At 36.9% G+C, this 24,300-nt stretch overlaps 1 protein-coding gene and 1 long non-coding RNA gene across 3 annotated transcripts in view; one reads left to right on the plus strand and one right to left on the minus strand.

Moving 5' to 3' along the window:
- LOC136036234 (uncharacterized) overlaps nucleotides 1-24,300 on the minus strand; it is a 120,382-nt gene that overhangs the window by 89,503 nt on the left and 6,579 nt on the right. The window lies entirely within an intron of this gene.
- LOC136036232 (phenoloxidase-activating factor 2-like) overlaps nucleotides 1-24,300 on the plus strand; it is a 123,437-nt gene that overhangs the window by 58,489 nt on the left and 40,648 nt on the right. For both annotated transcript variants that reach the window (XM_065718329.1, XM_065718330.1), the window contains exon 4: nucleotides 17,371-17,468. In XM_065718329.1, coding sequence (XP_065574401.1) covers nucleotides 17,371-17,468 — 98 coding nt within the window. The remainder of the gene's footprint in view (nucleotides 1-17,370; nucleotides 17,469-24,300) is intronic.

Genomic DNA, 24,300 nt, shown 5'->3' on the forward strand with positions numbered 1-24,300 from the left:
AAAGCCATAGAATAAATAGTTGAAATTACTAAAAAGTACTTTAGCGTAAAGAGCGAGGTATTGTTTTAAGTCTTAATGTTGCTCCTTACTTCTAGTTAAAAAAACTTTTTTTCTATTTTCTCATTTTTTTTAAATACTGCTGGAAAATCCTGCGCCCCCTTCATGGAAATTCTCTTCCCTCACAAAAAATTGCTCCATGGAAATATCCTTCCGCGTAACCCCCTCCCCCCGACCCTTCAACGAGAAAAAGTCCCCCTGAAAACGTCTGTACACTTCCCTATAACCATTACTATATGTAAACAATGGTCAATTTTTTAACTTGCAGACCCTCCACCGGGGACTATGGGGATTAAGTCGTCCCCAAAGACACAGTTATTAGTTTTTTCAAGTATGCTTAACAAAATGGCTATCTCAAAATTTGATGCGGAGACTTTGGGAAAAACGAGCGTGGGAGGGGGCCTAGGCGCCCTCCAATTTTTTTGGTCACTTAAAAAGGGCACTAGAACTTTCGATTTCTTTTAGAATGAGCCCTCTTTCAACATTCTAGGACCACTGGGTCGATACGAGGACCCCTGGAAAAAAAACAAATAAACACGCATCAGTGTTTATTGTATATAAACACTGTATATATGTAATATATAACATATTATATAACATAAAATTGTGGGTATTTCTGCTTTATCTTTTCGAAAATCAGGTTTCATTTTTGCTGTCCTTGGTACTGTGTGTAAATCTTAGAGTTAAAAGAACAATCAGGTCACAATCCATGAATTTTTGCATATGTATTGTCAATTTCCCGCTTCTTCTTTTTAACTTGGTATTGCGATAATAATTATTAATTTACCTCATTAGCCAAGGACGTACGAGACAATGAAGAAGGACAAGATCCCAATTATGAAATTTGCACAGTTTTAGAATGGAACCGGCTGACTGAGTGGCAGATGTCCTTCTCTGCTAATATTAACCGTAATTTTTGAAATTATTAAATTTGTTTCATTGCCATTGGAATTGTGTCAGTATTTATCTGGATCAAAATAATTAAACGAAACAAATTTGGAGTTCTATTCATTTAGAAGTCATTCAGCCACATCTGCCCAGTCAGGGCAAACGAACTCGTGTTCAGTTCTGCTTATGGTTCCTGATTGAATCACTTATTAGTCAAACCTTTGAAACCAAACTAATTTAATATGTTCATCTGGAGGCAATTGTAGTCATACGGGCATCAATTTGTTTCTGGGAGGTGAGTATTCCACCTTTGATAGAGCATAAGAAAATTCATTAATTTTCCATAAAACGTGGTAAAAACACTGTAAAAATAATAAGCCTATTGAGATCAGGGGGAAGGGGTACAAGCACTTGTATTAGCTCATAGAAACTAGGAGAAACTAGGAGGAGGGGCAAAAATGTATTTTTAAATTTAAGGACTGCAAGTGTCTCCCTCATAAATAAGAAACTATAATTTATGCCTTTCCGACCTAATTTGACCTGGTCAATTAGCCCTGTTCTTTTTGGAATATGTCCCTTTCTTTTGTTTTGCGAAGAGAGTCAAGACATATTTTTTCATAAACTTTAGCAGACTTTTTTAAACCAATTAGGATAATGTTTACTGTTCTTGCACACACGCGACAGAATTCAAGTCATTTAAAGTTAGTTCTTTTTTTTGAGGGGGGACTGTATCTTGGCGATTACTTTTCTGAAAAATATTCAGCTATAGAGAATTTTAGATATATTAGAGAGGCTTTTATAATAATGTAGCGCTCGAACATTGCCTTACTTTAGCAGTTGAAATATTGTTGTAGAAAAAATTCAATTCAGTTAATTTGTAGCATACTTAAAGTCAAAATAAGTAATTAAAGAGAAAATCGAAACACAAAAAATATTATTCAAGCTAATTAACTATATTTTTAAAATATTATGTCAGAAATAAGTCGTTTTACATCAACATCATCACTTAGACTTGACTTGCTTAACTTAGTCCCGTCTGTCCTTGGAGATCGTCTTTGGGTTCTCTTTCTTCGTAATGGTGTGGATATGTCTTCTCTATGCCTCATGGTCTTCTGCAAGGCGAGGAAGGTCGGAAGGGCCATATACGCAAAATTGAACTTGCAACTCTCCAGGGGCTACTACAAGGACGAGAATCGTGAATTTGGCCTTCAAAGATGATCTTCGGGAGACGGAACTGACTCATCCGTTTAACTTGACCAAGCCACCGAGGCTGCTTGAGTTGGATCTTGGTGAGGATTATTGATTGGATTGTAAGGCACTCAGGGAGTTAGGTGTTCGAGATTCGATCAAGGTAGGTAGTACCAGCAATGCAGTGGAGACATTTAGTTTCAAATGCTGCGACTCGACGCTGGTCATCTACCTTCAACGTCCATGTTTTTCCATGAGTACACTGTGATGGAATAATCAAAGTATCAAAAAGTCGTGTCTTGAGTCGTAAAGATAATTTCTTCATTCACTATATGGGCACAAGGGCTTTGAACCTGGAACTCGCGAGGGTGAGTCGTCTTATTATGTCTTTTGGGTGGTTTCAATTGTATCCAGAGGCTTTTGTGAACAGCACATAGCCTTGGTTTTGGATGCATTTATAAACGTTCCAAAGGAGTTAATTGCTTTGTGGACTTCGCTAACAACAACTTTTAGGTCCTCAGGCGTTACGGCCATTTTGTCAATGTCGTCAGCATAAGCTAGCTTGTTTGTCAGGACACCCCTATATGTGCGCCCCAAGTTGTTTCCACCAGGGATTAAACTGCTGTGAGGAAGAATTTTAAACAGTTTTGGGGACAAGATGTATCCTTGGAGGACTCCTGCGGATGTTGGGAAGCTGTCTGTGAGACCTTCACTAGTCATGACACGGTTTCATGATAGGGTCAACTAAGTCTCGTAGAATTCCATAATGGAGGACGATATGCCAGATGCCTTTTCTCCAAATAAGGTCAAATGTTTTTTGAAGTCAAGGAAGAGCTGGTATAGGTCGCGGTCTTATTTCAGATGTTTCTGTAAAATCTGGCGAATAAGTTAAAGCTTGATCAATGGTCGATCTCCCGGGGTGAAAGCTGGCTTGGTATTCTTGGATGACTGAGGAAGACTCGGCTCTGATCCATTTAGGTATAATACTGGTGAGAATTTTTGTAGTCTTACTTTTAAGGCTAATAGGATGGTAATTATCACATATCGCCTTTGACCCTTCTTGTGTAGTTGAACAATTGTGGCCTCGTACCAAGAAATAGGGAAATGTTTCCCTTGCCAGGCAGCTGATACGATCCTCTAGAAAAGATCTATAAGTGGTTCACACTGGACTTTCAGCAGTTCTTGTTGTATTTCGTCTTTTCCTCTTGTTGTATTCCGTCTTCTTCAGGGCTCTTGTTTGTCTTCAGTGCTTGGATGGCGTCTACAACTCCAGAGTGGAGGGGAGGCAGGCTGGGGTGTGAGACAGTAGCTAGAAAGAGGTCAAGGACGGCAGGGTTTGGAAGAATATGAAGATCAAGATTTTCTTTGAAACACTCGATCCATCTCGAGCGGATGCCTTCTATGCTTTGTAGGCTACCTGGGAGCCGTCTTTGTCTAACAGAGTGTAGAAATTAAGACTTTTCTTGCTTGCTAGCTCACAAACTTTCTTGTATATAAAGTGTGAGTTACCTTTTTTGAAACCATGCTCACGTTGTTCACATCTGTCTTTTGTGTAGTCACGATGAGCTCTATGGGTGGCTTTTTCTACAGCATGCTTCAACTGCTTATATTTGTTCCTGCTCTTTCTGTCTGACTTGTTCTTGTTTTTGCACTTCTCAACACTTAATAAGATAATTTTGTTGTTTGTCTAAGGCTTTTTATTGTCTCCCCAAAACAGGAATCTGGACGTCACTGATTATGTTAGAAGAGTCGGTGACCAGTTTATCAATATTCTGCTTCAATAGAGGTATAAGAAGTTTGAGAGAAGATTTGATGTATAGACAGATAGTTCCGAGGTTTATGCTTGGTGCGTTTGAGGGTAATGAGGTATCGAAACGGGTGGATCTCTTGTTGAGATTTATGGGCAATTTAAGATGTATCTTAAGTGCAGACATGACCAGTGAATGGTCGGTGTCAAAATCACCGCCAAGGTAAAAACAAGGGTAAAAGTGTCTGGCATGGACGATTTCCACCGCCTACTGACGAGTATGTAATCAATAAGATTACGGGTTTTTTGATCCGGTGAGGTCCTTGGCTCCTTTCGGTGTTCTCTGTGTTGGAAGAAAGTATTAGTAACGGTCATATCGTTATCTCTGCAAATCTTATTAAGGTGTTCTCCCATCTTATTAATTCTCCCATGGCCAAATTTACCCATGACATCCTCGGTTACAGCGATAGCGGTTCCAACTATAGCATTGAAGTCGTCAATGACAAAGACAAGGTCTGCTTTTGGGGCTGCGTCAAGTTGGCTTTGCAGTTGAAGGCAAAAATTCTCAGAATCTACATCTGGCTTAGCCTACTGGAATCTGGAGTGTATACCTGGATGATCGTAATGTTGATCGGTGATCCTTTTATTCTTATCATAATCACCATTCTGACACAGGTTTTTCTGATCTTCGTGCTCTACTACACATCAAAAAGCTTATACCTTGGCGATGGACACCGTCGGTTCTTTCAGACACTATCAGACTAGCATTGTCGATCCTTTCTTCGCAAGTCGTAGGTAGGTGTGTTTTCTGAGAGTCCCACAATATCTCATTTATATTGGTTTAATTTGTTGAGAATGATATTTATTTTGCCTTATTTTAGAAGCGTTCTAACGGTCAGGGTTCTAACAAATAAAATCGACTTTGGGGACAACATAGCTTCCAGGGTTGGAGTTGTCAACGTTGTCAAAAGATCTCCATTAGCGAGATTCTCTGTCGTCAAATCGTCGGTTGCCCCTGAGGTGATAGCTACTATGTTATGGTCTTCGTCGGTTATCCCAGACTCGGTAGTTATCATCTCATGGCTTTCGTCGGTTACCCCGGACGTGGTAGCTCTGGTTCTCTTCCTTGACCGTTTGTATTTCATCACTTTATGTTAAGAAGAAAGGATGTTTCTTAGCTAATTTCAGGACAGCGGTAAGCCACTCCTCTCCATCCCTAGCCGAGGTCGGTCATATCTAACGCCGATAATGCACCCTTCTGGTGACCTGCACCACCAAAAATTTATCGCATTGCTGGAAGAAAGTTTGTGACTGACGGGACATATCCATACGCCAATGGTCCATCCATACGCCAATGGTCCCTGCCCAGTGCAAATTAAAAGGGTTTCCTACCTCCTCCGTCTGAATATATGAACCCCAGACATGGGTGTTCCAACTTTATATATAGACCCCCCCACGGATTGGGTCTTCCCTTGGTCCGCGCCCCGCTACCTGGAAGCATCCTGAATATCCGCAAGACGTTCTCCTATCTGCAATCTGGAGATGCATTGAGCGGCCTGGGGGAGGCCCTACTGGGAATATGACTCAGTAGTACTCAGAAATAGTACAATAGGACTATTTTTTTTTTGCAAGATTATATGCGGTTTTTCCCGCTCCCAACTAGAAGCGTACATAACTATCTTTCCTAGGACATTGTGATATACTGTATCTTAAATATGGATAAATTGAAGTATGTCTTTTTCTTGTAAGCGATAAAACTTTTCTAAACTTCCTTGTGATGTTTTGACTTGAATTTGATTTGAAGCTTAGGTTTGACTTCAGTTTAGTGAAGGTTTGATATGACTCTTCGAGTTTTTATATCAAGCGAAGTAAGTCACGATTCAAACATAAAACCGATTCTGTACCAGAAATACATAGATCTTAATTGGAAAGTTAGCTAAAGTGTCCTTCCTACGAGAAATCTTTCTCTCGCTTGCTTGTCAAATATGATCAATTCTAACCTAGAAGAGTTCTCAGTTCTGAGGAATTCTTTTACCCATAGAACCATACAGAATATCTCTTATACAGACGCTATTCATTTTACGTGGATAAAGACTCGAATGTGAAAGGAGGAGAGAAGTAGAAGCCCAGGTCTCAAAGGAAAAAACATTTAGCTATAATGTCACTCAATACGTGTCGTTGTGCATTTTGACAAGTTCCTGTTCTTGTTGTTAGTTGTTATTATTGTTATTTACACGCGTTTCACCATAGCCCGGTGTCTTTTTTTCTATAAACACTATAAATACTCTATTACTCAGTAACCACTGTGCATAACCACTTGGTATTTTATATTTATATACTTAGTACTTAGATTGTATTTATATACTCTATACATTTAAACATATCTAAGTATTTTATAAATACTCTATAAATAAGCTATAAATACTCTATTGTAAACCCCAAAGATTATGGGTTACTAATGAGAGTGGAAATTAGTGTTTCTGTCAATTTTAGTGTTTGTTTAGTGTTTGCTATCAATGCCATTTAGCGATTGGTGACACATAGCATTTTTTCGAGATTTGTAACTCGTTTTTCTGTTAGGAACTGAGATCAAACATTTAATACTACCCCAATTTTACCAATTACGTATATTAAATTAGTTATTCTTATTATTAAACTGAAAGTGTCACCAGACGCTAGATGGCACTGATAGTTTTTTTTTGTCAACACTAACGACAGTTCCTACTATTATAAGTTAGTTGTACTCTTTGGTAACCAATTTGAATCGTAAACCAAAACAAAAGAACGTTGCTTGATACTAAAAGATGACACTATCTAGCATTAAATTTGTTTCAGCAGGTTTTACTGCTTAATCATTAACATTGTCATAGTCAGTCAGAGAGAAAATTGGGGTTCACCCCAAGGACGAAATATAATTTTGCTAATGGTCTAGTTTTCTTAGAAAAGTTTTTAAATCTATTGTACACTGCCAAAAAAATGAATGGTAGGCTAAAGCTTTTTTAGTATCACAGCTCTTTCTAAAGGTTATAAATTTATTGACTAATAGCAGACAATCGTGGTTAGCTGGATCTTAAAAATTTCCATTTGCATTTTTCCATTTCAAAAATTTCATGATTTTCTTAGGGAAAAGGGGGCATTGGAAGGAGGTTAGTTTCCCTCCCCCCATCTTTTTGATCGTTCAAAAAGGGCACAAGAACTTTTGATTTTCGTTCGAATGAACCCTCTGCCGATGTTATAGGACCACTTGTTGGATACGATTAAAAAGGGAACAAATAAACACGCATCCGCGTTCTTTCTTCTAGCAGAAATTTAAAAAATTCAGTTTTTGTAGATAGGATTTGGAAACCTGTACAGTAGAATTTTCTTATGTGTTAAATCAGATGCTGGGGTTTTTAGTAAGATTGCTTGACTTTTTGGTGGGGCTTCCCCTTTTTTAAATCATGTAAATTTTCTCAGGCTCGAAGCTTTTGATGAGTAACATTCAACCTAATAGATTTTTATATATTTGGAATCAATCAGCATAAACAGCCAATTCTTTTGATGTATCTACTGATACTAATTTTTTTTTTTTACAATTTTGGTTATTATTGGATCGAGGCACTCCTTTTCACTGCTCATTACCATGAACTATTTGATAACTCTTTTGAAAATTAAAATAACTGATTTCGATAACCAATCTATTTGTCCTGTTTGAACGTAAGCTTAGAGTGCTGCTCGAAAAGTCCAAAAGATATATTTAGACCATTTTTTCGTCAGATATACGACTTATGTTTAAGGCCTAGCCAAAGTCCAAGCATTTAATTCCCAAGTCAATTCTTTTTCTTAGGCGGCAACTCGGTCAAATACAAAGGTATCAGTTTTCTTCGTCGCTTCAACTAAACAAACATAAGAAGGTTGAACTTAAGTGGTTTCTCACTCAAAATTATGATTACTACTACTACTAATAACTCACTGCAGCACCAAGCCGCCTGAGGCCAACACAGCTACGCACGCTCCTCCTCCAACCTAATCTATTTAAAGCCTCCCTCTCTACACCCTCCCAGGAAGTTCCCATTTCCTTTAAATCTTTATTTATGACATCCTTCCAACCCAGACAAGGACGACCTGCTTTCCCTGTAGCCCCAGACGGTTGGCCAAAAAGGTCAATCTTCGGTAATCTGTCATCCTTCATCCGTAGAACGTGGCCTAGCCATCTCAACCTTTCTTTTATTATAGCCCCAGAAAGCGGGATTGAACCACACTTTTCGTACAACCTACTGTTTGAAATACGGTCAGTCAGCCGCGTACCCAGAATAATCCGTATACAATTTCTCTGGAAAACATCTAGTAGATTTTCATCTGCTTTTCGGAGTGCCTATGCTTCAGAGCCATATTTAACCACTGTCATCACTGTAGCTTCCAATATTCTAATCTTGGTTTGTAGACTTATCTTTCGATTCTTCCTAACTTTTTTTAACTGTGAAAAAACACCCTGAGCCTTAGCTATTCAACTTTTAACATCTTCACTGCTCCCACCATCTTTACTAATAATACTACCAAGGTAGCTGAAGCTCCCAACCTGATCAATCTTTTTGTTACCTAATGTCATCTGTTCATCTTCACTCATTCCTAGCCTTAGTGACTTAGTCTTCTTAACATTAATTTTCAAGCCTATTTTAGCACCCTGAACTCGTAAAACCTCTAAAAATTCATTCATTTTGCTCACACTTTCATCTAATATGCTTAAATCATCAGCATAATCTAAGTCCAGGAGCGTTCTTCCTCCCCATTTGATCCCATGGTCTCCAATTGCCTTTCCTGTGCTCCTTAAGACGAAGTCCATCAAAATGATCCATATAAAGGGGGATAGAACACAACCCTGCTTAACTCCTGATTTAATACAAAACCAGTTGCTAACCTCATTTCCTACCTTAACCGCAGCAATATTATTCTCGTATATAGCGCGAATCACTTTAATGCATTTTTCTGGTATACCATATAACGATAAGACCTTTGTTAACGTTGTTCTATCAACAGAATCGAAAGCTTGCTCATAATCGATAAAACTGAGGACCAAAGGTGTTTGACAACGAAGGGACTTCTCAATTATTAACCTAAGAGTGAAAACATGGTCAGAGCCACCACATTTAAGAAACTCATTAATCATACTATCAGCACCTGGGGCCTTATTATTTTTTTATCATTTTAGTACTGTCGCTAATTCTTCCTCACTAAACAAATCTTCCTTCACATCCAAGGTATCACAAACTTTTTCATTTTCATCTATATCTTTTCCTGCAACTGTATCTCGGTTTAGCACATTCTCAAAACGTTCCACCCATCTTTCTTTAACTTTTTCCTTATCACTAATTTTGGCCCCATTTCTGTCTTTAACTGGGACCAGTCCGGATTGGCTACTCCCTTTCAATTTATCAACATGCCAGTATAATATTTTACTATTATGCCGTCTAGCCACATCTTCCAGATCCTCAGCAATTTTATCCATCGCCTCCTCTTCACATCTCCTTAGTTCACATTTTAATGCTTTCTCCACTTTCTTTACATTTCTTTTGTTTTCATACGACCTATCACTCAGATAATTCTTATACAAACCCCTTCTACTCTCTATTAAACCTAAAGCTTTTTCACTAATATTCCTAGTTGCAGTCTTAGCACTCTTCCCTATGACACCATCAGCAACTTCACAAATTGTTAAATTAGGGGTAGGCTATCCTTAGCAATTCCTTTTGTAATTATTTGTACAATATAATTTTTTATATGTATTTATTAACTGGCAGTTTGATGTCTGCGCGCTACTTATTCTCTAGAATCTGTTTAAACAGGTTACAACTAACTAATACTTGACTGAATGGCTCCTGAACAATCCGATTGGTTTGTCCCTTGGTGTAATTTATGCATTCTCACACGCTCCGATTACAACTGGATCTAGTCTTTTGAGGGAATTTTTGACTTCGGAACACAAGTATGAAAGTATTTGAAGGGACTGCAGCCAGGAGGTATATGTTACAGAAATAAGTTTCTGATTGTTGAATAGAAAATTTGTTGCTCTATTTTTTATACCCCACAACAACAGTGTCAAGTATAGCAATTTAGAATGCAAACCCGAAACAGTTTCTTCAATTACTTTGGAATTATAAAAAAAATAATTGTCGGCTTTAAGATTTGATTAGAATCAAAATATTCGCCAGATTTTTTTTATTTCTATTGACATAAAAACCGCCGAAATCAAACAGTTCGTGGTGACGAACTGTAGTAAGGAGCGACCAGGCTCAATAGTAACCGAAACTCTAAAAAATGGAAGTTTGATATCAATAGCTACATAAAAAGAATCGCATTTTAATGCTGATTTTAAATATATAAGTTTCATCAAGTTTAGTCTTACCCATCAAAAGTTACGAGCCTGAGAAAATTTGCCTTATTTAGGAAAATAGGGGGAAACACCCCCTAACAGTCGTAGGATCTTAACGAAAATGACACCATCAGATTCAGCGTATCAGAGAACCCTGCTGTAGAAGTTTTAAGCTCCTACCTACAAAAATGTGGAATTTTGTAATTTTTGCCAGAAGACAAATCACGGGTGCGTGTTTTTTTTTTTTTTTTTTTTTTTTTTTTTTTTTTTTTTTTTTTTCCCAGGGGTCATCGTATCGACCACGTGGTCCTAGAATGTCGCAAGAGGGCTCATTCTAACGGAAATGAAAAGTTCTAGTGCCCTTTTTAAGTGACCAAAACAATTGAAGGGCATCTAGGCCCCCTCCCACGCTCATTTTTTCCCAAAGTCAACGGATCAAAATTTTGAGATAGCCATTTTGTTCAACATAGTCGAAAACCTTGATAAATATTTCTTTTGGGATGACTTACTCCCCCACAATCCCTGGAGGAGGGGCTGCAAGTTACAAACTTTGACCAGTGTTTACATATAGTAATGGTTATTGGGAAGTGTACAGACGTTTTCAGGGGGATTTTATTTTGTTTGGGGGTGGGGCTGAGGAGAGGGGGCTATGTTGGAGGATCTTTCCTTGGAGGAATCTGTCATGGGGGAAGAAAAAATTCAATGACAAAGGCGCAGGATTCTCTAGCATTACTATAAGAAAACAATGAAAAATAAACATGAAAACGTTTTTTCAAATGAAAGGAAGAAGTAGCATTGAAACTTAAAACGAACAGAGATAATTACGTATATGAGGGGTTCTAAAAATACTTTAGCACAAAGAGCGAGGTATTTAGGAGGAGATAAATACCTTGCTCTTTATGCTAAAGTATTTTTAGTAATTTCAACTATTTATTCTACGGCCTTTCTGATTCAGGGGTCATTCTTAAAGAGTTTTGACAAAACTTACGATTTAGTGTAAAGAGCGAGGTATTAACGAGGGTACAAACCCCCTCGTACACATCATAAAAATATAAGGTTATGAAAGTTTGTTACGTAAGTTAATCCTTAAGTTACGTATATTTTTTACTAATAAAAACGTTCGTTAAAAATTAAAAGTTCTAGTTGCCTTTTTAAGTAACCGAAAAATTGGAGGGGCAACTAGGCCTCCTTCTCCACCCCTTATTTCTCAAAATCGTCTGATCAAAACTAAGAGAAAGCCATTTAGCCAAAAAAAGAATTAATATACAAATTTCATTTTAATAATTTATGTGTGGAGAGCCAAAACCAAAAATGCATTAATTCAAAAACGTTCAGAAATTAAATAAAAAAAAACCAATTTTTTTAGCTGAAAGTAAGGAGCGACATTAAAACTTAAAACGAACAGAAATTACTCCGGATATGAAATGACTCGTCCCCTTCGCAATCCCTCGCTCTTTACGCTAGAGTTTGACTCTTTGCCACAACTCTACTTTTTAAAACAATTAAAGCTTTGGAATTATAAAAAAAATAATTGTCGGCTTTAAGATTTGATTAGAATCAAAATATTCGCCAGATTTTTTTTATTTCTATTGACATAAAAACCGCCGAAATTACTAATTTAGGAACGTCAGGTAAACTCTAAATGTTTAACATGGGAGGTATAAGAAGATTCCTTGAGAATGCGTCCTGCCTTAATTTCAAAATGCGTCAAGAATGATACTAAAGATATGATGAAACGCTAATTATATATATATATATATATATATATATATATATATATATATATATATATATATATATATATATATATATATATAGTTAAGACTGTTTATCGGGGAGGGTTTCAGGGTGTGAACCCGCTCCCAATTTTTTCCGACTCGTAAAGACGCAACAAAAATGCATATAAGCAAATCTGTGATTGTAACAAAAATCCCTTGTTCATGGTGTATACAATTATGTTTTTCTTGCTTGTTAATAGTTATCAAATATAAAAGGTTTGGACCCTGTTTAATTCATTGTGTTTGAATTTTAACCAATTTGGATGTCTCGAAATTCCCTTGCCAATATGTTATTAATTTTCCCCAAAATGTGCTGTGAAACAGTCCATGCTGGAATGTTTGTGGAAATGTTTATTGGAAGTTTTCAGGCCGGCAACGTCTCTAAAGTAATAACTTCAGTATTGGCAATCTTATCCATTAAAAATTTCGGTACTTTTGGGTTATTGGAAACACATTCAGGAATTAAGCTTAGGTTACATCTCAGAAAACCGGTTTCATAGCTGCAAAAATAATTGATGGATGATACAGTGCATTGGACTTAGACAGAACACATTGGACTTGTATAATTTGAGTTATATATTTGCACATTTGGGGTGGGATGGGGGTTAGGCTAGGTTATGCTAGACTGGGTTAGGTTAGGTTTCCATAATTTTATTTTTAAAGTATTATTTTATCATCATGTTATGTTATTTTTCATTAGGATTAACCTAACTTCACTTTTTGCGTTTTTTTTTCCAATAACCGAAAAGTACCAAAATTTGTATACAAAGCTTGAAGTTGCGTGATCATTAACGGAGGTAGGAAAATTAGACGGAACTGAATTTCATGCCAAGTCGATACTGAAATAAACTCTGAACCTTAGCCAGGTTGAAAAAGAGAAACACGACTGCCTACTTTCTTTAATACTTCCTGAATTCACCTCAGACCTTGCCAAAACTTCTGGTATAGCTTTCAGACAAAATTTCGCTTTTCCTTCAATCCTACTGTGATAATGATACCAATCATATTAACTAGAGTATTGAAAACACCGTAATTTTTCTTTTGGTTTTCAACCAAATTAAAAATTAAAAATTGAGGAAAGGGTTCACCGTAAAAAAAAAAGAAAGGGTTTGCTCTCGTTATTCTGTACAAATTTAAGAAGTTCCAGCTATAGCATATCTTTAATAATTAATAAACACAAGACTATGAAGGGGATTATGAATTAGGATAAAGATGCGTTATCTGCTAAGTATATATATTTGAGATATCGCTTAGACCTCCATTTGAAACCAACATTGAAATAGACTCTGAGGTTGAGCCAAGTACAAAGAAAGAGATGTATCAAATTTGCTATTTCGCTTAGTATAAAAATCACAGTATCTTTTTACTCATGAAAATAATTTATAGTTATACGTTCCCTAAAACCCAGTTACCAAAGAAAATAAAGTATTTGAAACGGTTTCAGACACTCTGAAGTCTTGAATCGTGATTTTGATAGCGATTTCATGGCTGAACATCAGAATGTGTTTATAGTTCCTTTCAGTACTGCCTTAGGAGTACTTACACATGGAGATTATTGTTTCCATAATTTCTGGTAACATCCCTCCCCTCGGGTTTTACGACTGCGCACACGCGAGTCTTTTCCGACGTTATGATGAAAGGTGCAATCAGACCCATTGGATTTTCCTAAAATGTTGAAAGGAAGTCCTTAAACTTTAAAGTTTGGGCTGACGTAGTCTTTAAAGTTACAGCAAATCTAAGATTATTGCAGTTACTGTTGCTTGTGTCATTAAGGCAAGGATGATTCTTCGATCAAAGCAACCTATTGAATTAGGAATTTAATAATTAGGCACCTATGTACATGCTCCAATTTTCCTATGTGCTCTTTTTGGCCGGCTTGATCTGTCAGTTCTACGATTGTTTTTATAGTTTTTAAATGCCATTGGGGATGACGTGACCCCCCATAGTCCCTGGTGAAAAGACTTTTAAATTCCGCAATTTGTCGATTATTCGCATGTAATATTTATTATTAGAAATATGCGGTATGTCTGTTGTTTTTTTTTTTTGGGGGGGGGGGGGGTGAATTTTCAATGGGGGGATGTTCTGTAGGAAAAGTTTTATGTAGGAGGAAAGTCTCCGGGGGGAATTTTACTGGGAAAATTTTACATGGAGGGAGAGGGAAGAGGATTTTCTGGCATATTAAAAAACGGTCGTAAATAAATTAGAGACAATAAGTTTTTTCAGCTGAAAGTAAAGAGCAACAATGAAACTTAACACAAACAAAAACTATCCCGTATATGAGGGTGGCTGCCATCTCGCTCAATCCTTCGCTCTTCACACTAAGGTGTGACTTTTTGTCATGTTTTACAAAGAAATACTGCTTTAACATGAAAGACTGAATTTGAATGAGAAGTGTTTTTTTTTAAGAACTTAAAGACTTTAGTGTAAAGAGCGAAAGATTCAGGAAGGGGAAGCCCCCTCATATACGGTATGATTTCTTTTCGTCTTAATGTTGCTTTTTAAGTTCAATCGAGAAAACTTGTTGTTTTATTTAATCATTTTACAAAGTCGTGTCTTCATTGTGGTCTCTTTAAGCGAAGTCACCTGTGCTTTTTTACTTTTTCTGTCAGTTTCAATCTCCATTGGTTCTTTTCAAGGCCCATAGAGCCAATTAGTCGCATTTGGAGTATTTTTTTTCGGGAGAAGTCAGATCTGGTCAAAGAAAGCTGTTTTCACTCGACCGACCCCGCCTGAAAAAGTCATGATAAAGACAAAAACTTTATTCTATTGTAAGGAAAGGAAGGAAGTATCACGACAAAAAAGATTTGGTTTTGCAAGGCGTTAAACTTTGGTACTCTCTTCAAAGAATTATTGCTTCAGTGCGTTCATATATAACAAAGAAACTAGGAGCGAAATGGATGTGTTTATAAAGTTGTAACAAGATGTTACTTTTACGAGAACATCGCTTCACAAACTCAACACAAAACATTTCTACGACCAGTCCAAGATATAAAAGAAAAAAAGAAACATCCTTAGTGAAATTACTAGTTAAGTACCCGGGGTATGGATGCATGAAGCTTCGAACCGACATTGGGTTGAATGTATGAGAGCCAGAGTTTGAGGAAGGGTTGTCAGCAAATTACATCACCCAAAACTTTGACAGACAATTTACAAACCTTTGAATTAGCCTACTTGAACATTTAGGGTAGAAAAAATGTCGACAAGCCGATGCCCAGAGGCTTGGCTACCTAACCACTACTAACCGATACAAAATGGACTAAAAATTTGGTTTTTAAAGAGTAGAGTGTAAAAAAAAACCCAAGATTAACTTCATATGTACCCTGGCTTCCGCTTTGCCCTGCTCTACGGGCACCTTTGTGTCTATACTAAAATCATCCCTCTTTTAATGGGTCTTACGAGCGAGTTTCTCCTTTTAAATTGAGGAGGAAACTATAACCAAGCCTTGAATTTGAGAGATGCTTAGAGGTACAAGAAACAATGCCAGGGGCGTATAGCCATGTGTACGTTCAATGGTATGAAGTTCTTGTCATGCAAAGACTTGAGGTGTAAAGAAACATTTAAAGCAACCTAAAAGGTAATAAGTTTAAAAGTTATTGATTTTGTATTCTAAAATCATGAAAATGTAAAAATAAAATTTTTTACACCTTTTTTTCAAATAGCCCCTCCCCAAGACAAGACTTGAAGACAGCAATGAAAAGTTCACATAATCAGTATGAATTGTTTAAGTGGGTATTTACGTCAATTTTTCTAAACTTAGTAATTGGATTGTCTAATAGAACCATTAAAACATCATCAACTAGCGACATCGTGGCGCCTCCTCTCTCGTCAGTAATAATGAAAGGTATAACAGAATAATAAGCATTTTCAAGAGTTTACACAGTCGGTTAAACAATTTTTCATATCTTTGTCTCGCATCATGCATCTGGATCTGTCAGCTCTGCCCCAAACCTGCACCTTGTTTCATCAAATTACATCTGATTTCATGTCGTTGCTGCTGCCCTGCCGCAATGCCTCAGGTGTACCTGAAATGGCTTAGTATTTACCCCATTTGATATAATAAGCAGTGTTTTTAATTATGTATCTTAACTTTGACCTTGCAAGGATGTTTAGAATATTGAAGAGAGATGCCAAAATCGTGACTACTTAATGAAGCATCAACTGTTTGCGACTTCTGCTCTTAGGCGTGCCCGTCAACCTTTAAGAAAGAAGTTTATGAACCAAAAATATCGTGCAACCAACGCTTCCGAAGTCACGTGTAACTTTGGTTGCATCATATTTGGAAAAGGGGATAAGGAAATTTTGTCTCTGAGGGCCTGTTTTCACAGGGATCAGAGCTGGATGAAATCATATATCATGTTTTTGTGCTGGATTTGTTCAACGAACGAATGTTTGCTACCATCCTCCTCTCATCCATCTTTCATTGTACTTGACGAAGAACTCTTGATGAGCTTTGCCTTGAAACCAGGACCAGAGTAGAAATGAATGGAGGAATCCATCTTTCTGTTGAACGAATGGTTATTTTCAAGACATCGCCTCCTAACTTTGGGAGGTCAAGGGAGGTGAACATGAGCTCAATTTTCATCCTTGTGAAAATAGGCCCTTAGGAAGAAAAAATTCATTTTGCATACTTTGTATTTCTAAGAAAGACTTAAGGGAAATGGGAACTTCTTAGGAGGGTGTAAAGAGGGAGGCTTTAAATATATTAGGATGGAGGAGGACCGTAAGCAGCTGTGTTGGCCCAGGTGGCTTGGTGCTTCAGTGAGTTGTTAGTAGTAGCAGCAGTAGTATATTTTGTGTTCTTGACCTATTTAGAGATATAGCTTGGGATTCCATATCCCAAGTCTAAGTCTTTAGCTAGATTTCATTCTGAATTAGCCATTTGCTTTACTTGTCAATACTTTACCAAATATTATAAGTATTGACAGCTATTCGAACTAAAGAAGTGATTGTGGCGAATTTAATAGTTTTTTATTTGTATTTTGAATAACTGGATTTTTTTTCTTCCTTTTTTTGTTATAATCAGTTGTTAAATAAGGTGTTGTTGCTGAATTTGGCATCACTAAAATAGTCAACAGTAAAATTTAAAAATAACTTTACAAGATGAGGAACCCTTGTGTCGTCAATTCACGAAGATATGCAGGAGAGGGGGCAAATCTGTTTTTAAGACTCTAGGGGGACTTTTGCTGTTTCTTTAATTTTTTCAAAGCAAATAAAGAAAATCAATGAAAAATACCATCAAAAAAGTATGTTTCAAATTTCACGGGCCAAAAACTCTAGGAAGGAGCTAATACCCTCCTTCAGCCCAGTTCACGCTGCTTAAGAGCTCTAGGTTTAAAATTCACTCATTCTTATGCCATTTCCAGGCTGCCATTTTGGAAAAACCACAAGATTTGTATGTCTGCGGTGCCACGCTTGTTGACGAGAGCTGGATTATTACTGCTGCTCATTGTGTAGATGACTAGTAAGTTATTGTTTATTTTTTATAAAATGGTTTAGGAAAGGTCTTTTAATTAAAAAAAATTTTGTACTTGAGGGAATGCACCATACGTTAGAAGGTGGACCATGTGTGTCGCAGATACGCATGGGATGTTGGAAGTGGGTATCCCATGGGACCCCTCAAAAATGGTGTCGAGTTAAACGTAAGTTTATATTTGCATGGGATAGTGCTGATGTGTCTCCTTTCCCACCAATTATATAGAACCAGTCGTGGTAGAATGTTGGGAGAGGGCTCATTTGAAGGGAGTCGCCATATCTAGTGCCCGTTTTAAGTAACAAAAGAGATCTTGCCAAAGCAAAGTGGTATTTTCTGAAATTCCACCCCACCAAACATCAGATCCAATAAAATTGAAATTCTCATGTAGCCAATCAATTTTTGTGGACTTAATGCCAAACAAGAGATTTAGAGCCCCTCATCTTAACAAACCACAGCAAAGTGGCGTTTCTGGCTAATTTGTACCCAAAAAAATCAGTGTCTCTGCGACAAGAGTCAAAATGCCGGGAAATGTAAATTCTATTAGACCTAATCGGTTTCTTATGGCCTAAAACCCCGACTGTTTTTGAGCCTCCTTTTTGAAAAATGACACTAAAGTATAATATAAATGTTGGATTGAGTCCCATATTTGTTTATGAATTACCGGTTTTGATAAATCGCCAGCAGAAGATGACCTATTAAAGCAACAAAAGAGATCGTGCAACAGAAAAGTGACATTTTAATCTAAATAAAGTAAGTTTCAACTTTGCTCTTTACTTCCACAAGAAAAGCTTTTCTTTTTTAATTAAGTTTCAGAAGAAGATCAACAATTGGAAGGCAATTTAAACTGTTTCAGTGAAATCTATGAAAACCAAGTTTGTTTACTTTTTACTGAATTTGTGAAAATTATTTGTTGAATTTCATCCCTTTATTATTTTTGTTGTCAGTCTTTTACATAAAAATTCCAAATAATTGCATCACTTTCCGTTTCTTCTTGAAGGTCAATGTCAATATTAATTGCAAGTTGAAACTTGCGGAAAGTCTCCATTATAATTGCGCATATTAGCAATTAAGGCACTCTCTGGCCAACTGATTGATCATGCTAATAAATTAGTGACCGTGATAATTTGTAGAATTTTTGCCATGAAGATGATTCCGAAAATTTGCTTTCATTGTTGATCCTTTTTGTCTCTCCTGTTTTTCTTAACAATACAGATATGAGAATTAGATAAAAATTATTTATTTGGTTTACCCATGCTAAGAGAAGGAAAATACTCCATGTGCAGTGCTGCATGTTTTGAACAAGGGGTCGCTCTCTCTCAGAAATCATGTACAGTGCGTGGCATATACCAATTGTGGCTGATCTGTGCCAAGCGTTTGGGGAGTTTTCCAACTATGTTTTTGGACTGTTCCAAGCGTGTTGTAACTCCGGGGCACACTTGACACTCCAGGAGGTATAACAGGTGGTTGGAAGTGCGAAACACCTCGGGTTTAACACTTTCAACACATAAATGGGGATCATCCCCCAACGAATTTAATTGTAATGATGTTTTGTGAATTCTTAAGAAAATCAAACAATTTTCTTCATTTGCCTCAGAAATCGAATAGAAAACCTGACAATAATATTGCTCCTACAGCTGAGCTCCCTAAACCCAATAAATAAAAAATCGCCCAAAATTTTCTTTTTACCAATAAATATGCGCTTTAGGTCATCTACCCCCCAAAAAAATGGGAGTCTTAAACCCGTCAAACCAGTTTTCCTAAAAAAATTATTCTTATAAATTTTGTTTTGAACGCTAAAACCTCAAATATGCAATTTTACAGTTAATAATTAACGCCATAATGCCATTACTATATTCATTATAAGACAATTATCATATTTAAATTCACTTGTTCTGCATGCTCAAAAACAATGAATAGTATTTAGCTATTTTTCACCATTTTGATTCAGATATTTCATGTTATTTGACTAATTAATGTTCAAATTAATAAGTAAACTAAACAACCCTAAAATCAATTATTTGAGGATTCATTCGGAGAAAAGTCTAGTCTTCCAGGAACCAGACCTAAATAAGGGGCGTATTTTGCTATGGGCCAGGGGGCCAACTGCCTCGTCTCTCCAGACCCCATTTTGCCCCCACCCCCAGCTGAAATATAGTATCTTAAGATCTTGTCAAAAATAAGATAGGCGTACATAACTCAAGCATCCACAGAAACAGATCAGTTTTCTTTAGAATACCTTTGCTTTTATGATGCTATATGGCTCATTTTTCGCTCTTTACTTGGTTATTTTCACTTGACTTGGGAAAATCGGCTTCTACTTTGCTCTCCCAGGATTTTAACGAAATTACGCCCCTGGCTTATACATGAATTCTTTTCGGGAGAGGGCTTAATTTGGCCATTCACTATAAAGAACAACATATCAAAATCATAGGAGAATAAGGAGTAAGTATTAATATAGTCTGAAATAAACCTTTGGGTCTTCTGTTCCCTCCCCTCCTGTGTACTTGCATAATGGTAATTGAAACCAACACAAAACAGCTGCTACAGAGTTTGTGCAGTTACAAGGGCTAATGCAACTGATGCGGGCTCATTAGAATATAGGGCCCAGTGAAGAACAGGTGTGTCATTTGCTACAAGGCAGGGGGAGGGCAATTGCTCCCAGACCCTAGCTTGACCCCATACTCCAGAATCCCCTCTAGCTTAAATTTATTTTCTTCAAAAATCTTGTCAAAACTGAGAAAAGCCTGTATAATTCCAGCATCCACAGAAACATGTCAGTTTTCTTTGGTATATATTAGCATTTGTGGTGCTATGTAATTCAGTTTTCAATTTTCACTGTCAAGGGGGGCAGCTACCCCCCTAGAGCTTCAAATTAACACTAGATATTAGCGAGAACTACTCGTGTTTTCGAATTTTAATGTTGAATTTTCACAGGTAGATGGTTGAAAAAGCTGGAAATGAACAGAAATTTCCTAATAATGTTTCCGATATTGATGTTTACATTTTGATTTTCAAAATCGATTTTTGGTCCGATATACAGACACATAAATTTTGATATTTAATATTACTTAATAACAAAAATCAGTTCGCAACAAGTTCCAGGAGCAAAAAATTCAGCACGGAACAAGTCCCTTGAACAAAATCAGTTTCACGAGGAGAAAAATCAATGTACAAGTTTCACGAAGAGAAAAATCCATGTGCAACAAATATTACTAACAAAAAAAAATCAGCGGACAACAAGTTCCACGAAGAAAAATAAGCACGCAACAAGTTCAATAATCAGAATCAGTTTCATGATCAGAAAAATCAATGCACAAATTTCACGAAGAGAAAAATCAACATGCAGCGAATTTCATGAAAAAAAAAATCAAGACGCTACACGTTCTATGAACAAATTCAATTGTATGAGGAGAAAAATCAACATGCAATAGGTTTTACGAACTAAAATCAATATGTAACAGTTTCATGAAGAGAAAAATCAACACGCAACAAGTTTCAAGAACGAAAATAAGCTCGCAACAATTTCCAAGAACAAAATCAGCACGCAATAGTTCCATGCACAAAATCAGGTTCACAAAGAGGAAAATTAATGTACAAGTTTCACGAACAAAAATCAGCACGCAACAAGTTTAAATAAAAACAATTGTCATTTTTTAGTTTATAAATTTATTTTGAGGGAAAAGGGCTCTAAAAAACCCTTTGGTATTATGAGGTGTGCCAGAAGAGTGTCTCGGGAGTGGTACATTGTGCCACGCTGACCTCAAGTGCTAGGAATCATCAGAAGGAACGCAAATGTGGATTTCTTTTTCATTAAGTTTAAACCATCAATTCTTGTGTGAACGAATATTTTTGCGGGAAAATATCCTAAAAAATGTTATATATTTGATAATGTGTGTCAGGTGGTGTCGTGGGCCATTTCTAGTTTGCCTTAGTGGCGTGAATCATGAGGGCATCATGTTTGGGGGTTGACTCCTAAACCATGAACCATTGGATGTAATGCGTGATTTTTAACAAGAAAATATCTGAAAATTTCTTAGGAATGATGAGGGGTGCCACAAGGTTCCAGAAAGCTAGTCATAGTGTGACACACTGGCATGGATTGAAATGGTGTATTACGGAGGGTTGGCTTCCAAAAACATGAACCAATGGATTTAAATCATATTTTTAACAGAAACATATCTGGAAAATGTCTTAGGAATAATGAGTGGGGTGTTAAAGCGCGCTAGAGGGGGCAGCAATAGTGTGGCAAGGTGGTAAGAATTGATATGGTGTATCACGGAGTGTTTGCTTGCGAAAATATGAACTAGTGGATCTCATGTATGATTTGTTAGCGAGAAAATACCTGAAAAATGTCTTAAGAATGAGGAGGGGGTGCCAGTGGGTGCCTGATGGTCAATCATAGTGTGACGCTGTGGTGGAATTGAGATGGTGTATCACGGAGGTTTGGCTTGCGAAAGCATGAACCATTGGATTTAAATCATATTTGTAAGAATAAAATATGTGGAAAGTGTCTTAGGAATGATGAGTGGGGGAGCCATAAGGTATAAGATGGTCAATCGTAGTGTTCCATGGTGGCGTGAATTGACATGGTGTATCACGAAGGGATGACTTGCAAAAAATCTTTGAAGCATTGGATTTGAATCATCGATTTCTGGAAAATGTCTGAGGAATGATGAGGGGGTGCCAGGGGGTCTGTCATACTGTGACATGAAGCTGTGAATTAATGTGGTGTATCACGGAGGGATGGCTTGCGAAAAACATGAGTCATTGGATTTAAGTCATATTCTTACCATGATAATTTTTGGTAAAAGGGTTTTAGGAATGATAATATGTATCACTGGGGGGGGGGGGCTTGGGGCAGCCACATATTGCCGTGGTGGCAAGAATTGCTTGGAAAAACATGTTCCTTACCTTAAAGTCAAGGTGGAAGGTGTTAAATGATTTTAACGGTGGTGGGGGGACTGAAATCTAACACTTACTTAAAAGAAATTAGGGATTTTCATTAGGACCTCTCAGAAATTCCTCTCAATATTGCTTAAATATATCTCTAATAGCAATCCCTCCTTCCGGAATAGGGTGGGCTAGCCGTATATTGTCACTGTGGTGTGAATATGCATAGCCTTGGTACAATGAAACGTGGAATTTTCATTAAGAGTTCTCAGGAATAGCTCTTATAATATGGATTAAATTTATCTCTAATAACAAGCCTCCCCTCTCCCTCTGGAATTGCTTGCTCTTTACGCTAAAGCTTTTAATTATTTTAAAAAGTAGAATTGTGGCAAAGAGTCAAACTTTAGCGTAAAGAGCGAGAGATTGCGGAGGGGACAACCCATTTCATATACGGAGTAATTTCTGTTCGTTTTAAGTTGTAATGTCGCTCCTTACTTTCAGCTAAAAAAATTAGTTTTTTTTTATTTAATTTCTGAACGTTTTTGAATTAATGCATGTTTGGTTTTGGCTCTCCGCACATAAATTATTAAAATGAAATTTTTATATTAATTCTTTTTTTGGCTAAATGGCTTTATCTTAGTTTTGATCAGAAGATTTGAGAAATAAGGGGTGGAGAAGGAGGCCTAGTAGCCCTCCAATTTTTCGGTTACTTAAAAAGGCAACTAGAACTTTTAATTTTTAACGAACATTTTTGTTAGTAAAAAATATACGTAACTTAAGAATTAACTTACGTAACCAACTTTCATAACCTTATATTTTTATTATGTATACGAGGGGGTTTGTACCCTCGTTAATACCTCGCTCTTTACACTAAATCGTAAGTTTTGTCCCAATTCTTTAAGAATGACCCCTGAATCAGAACGGCCGTAGAATAAATAGTTGAAATCACTAAAAATACTTTAGCATAAAGAGCAAGGTATTTATTTCCTCCTAAATACCTCGTTCTTTATGCTAAAATATTTTTAGAACCCCTCATATGTGTAATAATCTCTGTTCGTTTTAAGTTTCAATGCTACTTCTTCCTTTCATTTGAAAAAACGTTTTCATGTATGTTTTTCATTGTTTTCTTATAGTAATGCTAGAGAATCCTGCGCCCTTTTCATTGAATTTTTCTTCCCCCCATGACAGATTCCTCCAAGGAAAGATCCTCCAACATAGCCCCCTCTCCTCAGCCCCATCCCCAAACAAAATAAAATCCCCCTGAAAACGTCTGTACACTTCCCAATAACCATTACTATATGTAAACACTGGTCAAAGTTTGTAACTTGCAGCCCCTCCCCCAGGGATTGTGGGAGAGTAAGTCATCCTCAAAGACATAGTTATTATGGTTTTCGACTATGCTGAACAAAATGGCTATCTCAAAATTTTGATCCGTTGACTTTGGGAAAAAAATGAGCGTGGGAGGGGGCCTAGATGCCCTCCAATTTTTTTGGTCACTTAAAAAGGGCACTAGAACTTTTCATTTCCGTTAGAATGAGCCCTCTTGCGACATTCTAGGACCACTTGGTCGATACGATGACCCCTGCGGAAAAGAAAGAAAAAACAACAACAAACAAACAAATAAACACGCACCCGTGATTTGTCTTCTGGCAAAAAATACAAAATTCCACATGTTTGTAGATAGGAGCTTGAAACTTTTACAGTAGGGTTCTCTGATACGCTGAATCTGATGGTGTCATTTTCGTTAAGATCTTACGACTTTTAGGGGGTGTTTCCCCTTATTTTCCTAAATAAGGCAATTTTCTCAGGCTCATAACTTTTGATGGGTAAAACTAAACTTGATGAAACTTATATATTTAAAATCGGCATTAAAATGCGATTCTTTTGATGTAGCTATTGATGTCAAAATTCATTTTTTTAGAGTTTTGGT

This window comes from Artemia franciscana, chromosome 15 (genome assembly GCF_032884065.1).
Source record: "Artemia franciscana chromosome 15, ASM3288406v1, whole genome shotgun sequence".
NCBI classification, from domain to species: Eukaryota; Metazoa; Arthropoda; class Branchiopoda; order Anostraca; family Artemiidae; genus Artemia; species Artemia franciscana.